This window comes from Gymnoscopelus braueri (assembly GCF_963280865.1).
Source record: "Gymnoscopelus braueri genome assembly, chromosome: 12".
NCBI lineage: Eukaryota > Metazoa > Chordata > Actinopteri > Myctophiformes > Myctophidae > Gymnoscopelus > Gymnoscopelus braueri.
The window spans coordinates 1,843,156-1,851,313 of NC_137614.1; the positions used below are offsets into that span (position 1 = coordinate 1,843,156).

At 40.7% G+C, this 8,158-nt stretch overlaps 1 protein-coding gene across 1 annotated transcript; it reads right to left on the bottom strand.

Moving 5' to 3' along the window:
• Positions 1-256: 256 nt before the first annotated feature.
• mrgbp (MRG/MORF4L binding protein) lies at positions 257-6,890 on the bottom strand. Its single transcript, XM_080444247.1, has 5 exons — positions 6,686-6,890; positions 3,565-3,686; positions 2,052-2,133; positions 954-1,028; positions 257-566 (listed from the first exon to the last, which is right to left on the bottom strand). The coding sequence occupies exons 1-5, from the start codon at positions 6,822-6,824 to the stop codon at positions 373-375; spliced, it is 612 nt and encodes a 203-aa protein (XP_080300373.1). The 5' UTR covers positions 6,825-6,890; the 3' UTR covers positions 257-372.
• Between the last annotated feature and the right edge of the window lie 1,268 nt (positions 6,891-8,158).

The following is an 8,158-nucleotide window of genomic DNA, read 5'->3' on the forward strand; positions in this document are numbered from 1 at the left end:
AGAACTACATTGGAACACACAAGTTTTTTCCCTGAAAAGTAAAGGGCTTTTGGACGATACAAGGTTTCTACGACCCGACAGCGATGATGATGATAACAACAACACCAGCAGTACCAGAGGTCCTGGTAGGATAGTAGGGGTCAGGAACCACAAGTGGGGGGTCCAGGGACCCTTCAAGGTTCCTTGAGAGGGTTACAGATGGGCCCTTACAGGTCTGTAACTCTTGATTGCGTACAAATGGAACCAAATGGACCCTTGCCGGGTCCATTTGGTTCCATTTGTACGCTCTCAGAGTTATGGGTGGTCCTTGAAATCGAAACGTTTGAGGACCGCTGCACTAGATTGACCCCCAGGCCTCCTCCTCCTCAGTCTTCAGTTGCGCCTCCTCTTGACTCCTCCTGGGCTGGCCGGGTTGGAGGAGGAGAGGAGCTTCTCCGCCGCACGACTCCTCTTTTTCTTCTCGGCCTCCTTCACTCCTCCGCCCCCCTCCGCTCCTCCCTTCTCTCTGTCCCTCTCCTTGTCTCTGCTGCTCCCTCGCTCCGAGAGCTTAGTGGAGGAGTTACTGCCTGGGGAAGAGAGAGAGTAAATATACGGTTTATGTCATAATCAGTTAAATAACTGATTCACAAATATCCTTATTCTTCTTTGATAATGATAATGTTAATTGGTTGTCTGCAGACTCGTGATTATAAATTCTTAACCAGTTAAAGGGATAGTTCACCGCCAAAATGTCATTTTTTCCCGGAGACATTAGCATCTTTCCGCCGGTCATCAAGTTATTGGCTTAGGAATGCCACAAAAACAAAATCCATGAATTCAAGTCTCCATGGGGTGTGTAATTGATAGAAAAAAAGTTATTTTGGGGGTGACCTATCCCTTTAAAACCTACAATAACTCAACAGAATAGTGACGCTAGGGTTCACGTTAAACACTGAGGAAGAGGAGTGTCATACCTTCTTCATGAGTACTGGGAGGTTCTCTCTCCATCCTGAACTCCTCCTTAGCGTCCTCCTCTGAGCCCAGCTTCCCTACACACGCGCACACGCACAAAAGCACACACGCACACAGTCATTATTAAAGGATCTCAGTCCAACACCAGCTACTGAGGTGTTTGAACCAGAGCATCGGAGCAGGGCTGGTTTATAAAAAAGGTAGGAACGGAACTCTGAGAGAGGACCGCCTGCTGCTACAAGCCGCTCCCGTCGGGAGCAGCGGGCGCACCACATGTTTGAGCAGCTAGCACGGATGGTCAGACACAAAGAAATCCTCAACACTGCAACAGAAGTACACAGCGGCGCACGTCCCTGATCTCTGAACTACCAGGTATTAATTAATCCGCCAGCGTTTTTACCTTATTTTGACGGCCCACGGAAGCCATGATGTGGACACGTATGTAGGGTCTCTTCTATCTACCAGATAAAAAAAATTGTAATCACAACCGATCTTCCGTTCTTTAGTTATTGGCAGTTGAATATAGCTTGTTTTCACCAAAAACAGAGAATCTGGGAAAAGTCGGGAGAGATCAACATGAGTGGAGAGCAGACATGACAACAGCCCCCTGGAGTGTGGAGCGGCATTTCCCCCAGCTCAGCTCCGCTCACATGCTCTGGTTTGAACCCAAGCTGAACGGGGCTGACGTGCTTATTAAAACACTGTTCACTATTTGTTAGGTGTTCAAAGCATGCAGTGCAGGTTGTTCTTCGCCTGACAATAACAGAATGCTTCCCACCCATATACCTGAGCCCACAGCGCCACCCAGTGCCCACACAGTACACCACAGACACATTTGAGTTATTTTCCCAACCCATTTGGCTCAATCATCGATGATGTCGTGTTAATGAGGTGTGTGTGGACTCTTTTCCCGGTGTTTACCCCGGGTTGACGTGGTTTTGAGGTTAAGTTTAGGCATAGTTTCTGTGAGGTTAGAGTTAAGGCTAGGCATAGTTTTGGTGAAGTTAAAGGTTAGGGTTTAGGCGCCACCTGGGCGCCACACCAAAGGAAGAGGGAGTCCCGGGGTGTGTGACTGCATGTGGGAGTTGATGACCTCATACCTTCTTTAACGTCTTGGATGATGTCATCAGGCAGAGAGAAGCTCTTCTCCGAGTTGGGAAACGGCAAAATCTCTGACTCATGCTGAGCACACACACACACACACACACACACACACACACAAACACACGTCAGCTAATGGAGAAATACCCACATTGAAAGCTCATAAGAACAATTAGAAACATATACATGTACATGCACACACCAAGGTTTCAGTTAGTCGGTATATACTGGCCATTGACCAATACTATTTTTTATTGGCCGTTAATTATAATATATAAACATCACCAGCCATGGTGGCCGATTTAGAAAGTGATGTTGTTAGGCTATTTTATCATTTAAGCCTATTATTAATATTATTATTATTTGGATAAAAGTAAAAGGGAAGTCTGGAGGAAATCTCTGTTGGAACTGTTATCCCTGCGACCCGAAGCGGTTGAAGATGGATGGATGGATGAAGTAACACGACATTGCAATACATAGTTTACAACCATTAAAACCTATCAATCATTTAAAGTTTTTATCGTGATCTTAATGTCAGTGTGGGTTCATTCCTGACAGCCTGCTGTGCGCTGCAGTTATCTGATAAATCAGCATATTCGTTGTAGGTTAGCAACACCATCATGCGGCGAAGCACAAATCAAGCTTTACACAGCTGTGTTCGGTTTCTCTAATGATCAGCACTGAGTACGGGTCTTCTTGGTTTGTTTCGGGTGTTATGATAAACAGACCCAGCGGGCCCCGAGGTAATAGAATCTGAATCAACCCGGACCCAATTTACGATAATAAAACGGGTATGAGTCGTGGATATTATACAAGCAAGCACAGTGACTCACTGCAATGGAGAAAGCGGTGTAAGTTGGTGACACATTGCAGGCAAACTAGTCATCCTTGCACCATTATGACATAACATTAACAAAACAAAACAAAAGCTGCAGTTAACTGCATATTAAGTTTGAATGGGATGTAAAGACCGAAACATAATTTTAGTTTGTTGCGACAGAGTTGCGCAAGCAGTTAATTCACAACCTCCTGACTGTATTCAGATTTTTTTTTGGGCAATCTAGTCAAGCGACACCTCTGCATGATGGGATAGATATTCTTTAGGAAACTATAACACAGGAACAGATTGCATCTGTGATAAAAGTGGAAAGAAGCGCAGCGCTAACGTAACGAGGTGTAATGATCAGTTGGGTGCACGACACATATCTGCATATTGTTGCATAATCGTCATAATCGTTTCCATGTTGAAAACTTTTCACACATTTTCAAATATTAAAAAAGCAGAAATAGCAGATCTACAAGTGTGTAAGCTTGTAGATCAGCTATTTCTGCAATTTTTACATGTTATGCAGTTATTAAATGTTAATAATTTGTATATTTCAGTTATTTGTCAAATCTGCCCTGTGCAATTTTGTATTACGAAGCCTATAAAAGGCTTCATATGTTCCAATGTTCAATGCCAAACACAAGCCGAAACCCTGACACACACACACACACAGTGCTCCTCCTCACCAGGGCTTGCATGTCGTACATGGTTCCCAGGTGATCCCAGATGACAGCAGAGGACACCTGCCTGCCGATGTTCTGGCTGAACTTATCTCTGATGCAGATCATGTGGAAATGACGGTTTACTCCTAGACACACACAGAGACAAATAATTGTGAATAATGGAATAACAATTCATACGTTTCCCTCTAAATCTTATTATTGTCCCCACCCCTTCACCCTATTATTGTTTTGTCTTTAAATGTTTCGATGAATTGTACCTCTGGGCTTTTTTTTGCAAACCGTTTTTCTTTTTACTAAATGTTTTTATCCCACGATTTTGTAACCCATTTTTTCCCCCAGTGCCAATTGTCTAAGTAATCCTGGGCGCTACACTCCCTCTGCCAGCCTCGGGAGAGCCTAGAGCCGAGCTCATGCCTCCTTCAATGCATAACAAGCCTTCTTATCAACTGACAAGGGGAGGTTCCCTGGTTAGACGTAGCGAGTGGAAGGAACACGTTATTCCAACCAGTTCCTTTCCCCTCCATCAGGCGCCCCGGCTGACAAGGGGGAGGCAGTATAGAGACCAGGATTACTGCATGTTTTTGTGAGGGTACTCAGGGTACCTACCCTAGGGGACACGGGGAGAACATGCAAACTCCACACAGAAGGGCCCTTTCGCCAACCCCACCTAGGGTATGGGCACTGATGACGCGGAGGAGAGAACACGCTCCCAGCACCAACAGCGTTCCCGGCAGGAATCGAACCAAGGACCTTCTAGCTGTGAGGCGACAGCGCTACCGACAGTGCCACCGTGCCCCTTTTTTTTTGCAAACTGTTAATAAAGTATTCGATCAATATTTTTTTTGTTTTCATAAAATAATATTCTTCTAAATTGTAATTTAATAAAAAGATTCTGTATTAGTCCTTGCGGAAATTCCTTTTGTGCCAAGCAGCCATTAGGACACAGAAATCACACAATCAATCATACATAAAACAAACAAACACAAACATATAACAAATCACACATTGACAATACAACACATCCCTTGCAGAGAAAACAGTCATAGTTAGTGAGAGGTATCACATTAAGGCTGTGATGACGGCGCATCATTTAGGAGTTTGAAGAAAGCTAATTATAGCGTCTGTTTTGAGTCCTATGTGACAGATTCACATACATATATATATATATATATACACATATATATATATATATATATATATATATATACACATATATATATATATATATATATATATATATATATATACACACACACACAAGTTCTCAAACAAACAACAAGTGTACTTTGGCTATTCAAAAATAGCCAAAGATCTGCTATTTTTGAAACATCTTGAAATATTGTGCACATTTTTTAATATATATATATATTGTTTAAAGCAAACATTTTTCACTCAAATCTTTGCTTCTGTGGGGTCCCTGCAACATCATATCCGCGGCCAAATAGATATAATGTTGGGGGTCCCTGACATGAAAAGGTTTTGTGCACCACTGATATAGTAGCAATTATGGATTGATTAGATATTTGTACTATTGGCCTCAGGTCTTAATAGGTTAATACATTTTCACAAATGTAAAGTGCATTATGAATAAAATCCATTATTATTATTATTAATAAACAAACAAACAACAACCAGTAAAACCTAAAAATAAAGATGAGATGTTATCAGATAAGAGAGATAATTGACTGAACAATATTCAAACTTCAGCTGAAAGAAATGATCGCCTCTTTATTAATTGTATTCATTTATTTTCAACAAACTAACAACAGTTAAAAGTGTTTCAATAAAAGACCGTCGTCAAATAATAATAAAAAAAGCATCTTGTGTCTCAGACTGAAGACAGACAGACACATAGGATAGGCCCGTGACGTCACAAACAATCCGGACGTGTGTGCCGTGTTGCCAGATTGTGTGACAAGCAACCACCAGGTCTATGAAAACGAGCTCAAAAGAAGCGACTACTTAGGCCTCATGAGCACTTTAAACCCATTATACATTGACTATTTGAAAATAGTAGATCTACAAGGTCACAACACGTAGTGATGCGACGCGTTGTGACCTTGTAGATCTGCTTTTTATTTTTTAATTGAGAACATTTAGAATATTTTAAAAACATTTTAACAACACAAATCTTGTACAGGGTTCCTGGCACTTAATATTTTCAGATGGGAGGTTCTTGGATAATTACATTCCTTGACATGTAAATGTTTCAGAACCACTGGTTTAAACAACATTAGGAAAAATAAATAAATAACTACAGTTTAGAAACAAGCCAAAAAAAAACCCCACAACTACCAACATGTACAAGCCCAAAGTCCATAAAGTCCCAAAGCTTATAATAAACAGACCTGGCAACACTGAGTGTGTGTGAGGTCATGAGGTCCTCAATGTTGTTCGAAGAAAGTTTAAGTTGTTGGTGTTTTGTGGGTCTAAAATACGTCCTACTACTACTCTGACGTCAAACAGTCACGACATGAAGTAAGACCAGTGGTGTAAAGTAACTAAGTACATTTTCTCAAGTACTGTACTTAAGTAAATTGTTTTGGTATTTTTTACTTTACTGGAGTATTTCCAAATTTCAGTACTTTTACTTCAACTCCACTACATCTCAGAGGCAAATATTGTACTTTTACTCCACTACAATTATTTGAAAACTTCAGTTTACGAGTTACTTTGTAGATTTCGATTATAATTACAAAACATGCATTTCAGCGATTTTCGAAAGATTTGTATACATTTGAAAACTTGTGAAATGGGACATTCTGCATAATGAGTACATTTCTACTTTTGGTGCTTAAAGTACATTTTGAAAACAATACTTTTGTACTTTTACTCAAGCACATTTTGAATTCAAGACTTCTAATTGTAACAGAGTATTTCTACATTGCAGTATCGGTACTTTCTCCCACCAACTAGACTGAAGTCCGCACTTCCGCTTTTACAACGACGTTCAAGTTGTGTGACGTCACCGTTGAAACCTTGGGCATCTTTAACTCTTTGTGTTAGCATCAACGTAGCTAACGGTCGAAGCTAACCCCGGTTTAACTTATTGTGTGTTTACCGTGTGTGTGCGTGCATGTCTAGTCTATGAGTGTTTGTGTGTGTGTGCTTTGTGTGTTTTTACCGACTGGCTTGTGTCCGAGCATGGCGTGGAATAAACACACTTCTACTTCGTGGCTCCAGACCACCGAGGAGTCCTCCACCAGAGCCGAGTCTGGAGGCTTCTCGTCGGTCGGAGTTAGAGCCACCTCTGCCTCCCCCATGTTGGTGGTTCTCACATAACAAGCTAACTGGTTAGCATGCTTCTGTTAGCCCTCTGTTCTGTAGACGACGACTACTCTTCTTCTTCTGCCATTTCCGTCTACGCTGCAGCTGTAGTGCCGCCACATTACCGCCCCCTAGAGCTAGTGGTTCTCAAACCTTTTCATGTCAAGGACCCCCAAATAGATAATGTATTTAGGCCTGTCTGTCACAATTATTACATAATCGTCTAATCGCAATTGTTTGAGATTAGTCGTACATTTTTAAACACTTTAAAAAAATAGTGGAAATAGTAGATCTACAACTAAGCTCACAACGTGTCGCATTGTGACACGTTGTGAGCTTGTAGATCGACTATTTCCACTATATGAGTATAAAATATTAAATATGGCGTATTTTGGCCATAATACATTATTTATTTTGATTATTGGTATCAGTCAGTCAGTAATTTCTTTGTGTATTTAAGTTTTTTTTTGTCATATCTAGCCTAAAAGCCACACAATTAAATCAGAAATCGCTATCATTTGTATGACAATTAATGGTCAAGTAAAATGTCATAATTGTGATGTATTTGGCCGCGGACAACCCCCATCTCAAAAAAGTTTTTGTGCCAGTAACCCCCAGAAGCCAAGATTTGAGTTAAAAATGTTCGCTTTAAAAATGTATTTATAGAGATTTGAACAAATCTTCCAAGATTTTCCCAAAATAGCAGATATACAAGCTAATAGCGCGGCATGCCACAAAGTGACACGCTATGAGCTTGTTGGTCTGAATGTAAGCGAGTGAGGACTTATGATGGGCTTTGTTAAATAGCACAAATACTTCCTTTGGTTCCTGGTTAAAATAAGTGTTAATTAGCTCAATATTCTGATATTACTCATTGCTATAGAGAGTTTGTTCAGTAACAGGAGTCTCCATGTCTCTCCAGCTCTTTAAACTTTAAAATAAAAAATGAATTTCAGGTCAGGATACCAATTTGATAAAATCAGGATACAGAACTCAGTCAGGATACATATTAAACGATTGACATTGGAAGTGATGACAAAGAAATGAGCTGACAAAACTACAAATGGAACACTATAAAAATGTAGCTGATAAATGGGTACCCTCTCCTGATTGTACTGAAAATGTATTTTCTGTTCATTAAAGAGCTGGAGACAGGGAAACACTAATGATTACTATCAGAATATAGTGCTTTAACCTTTTAACATCAAACTTTTAGTTTTAACCACAAAATATCAGTTACCATACCTTTATATAGCTCAGAAGAGCCTATTCTTCATGTTCACTACCACTGGGGTGGGGACCCCCCCCCCCCCACCTTCATATTGTATAT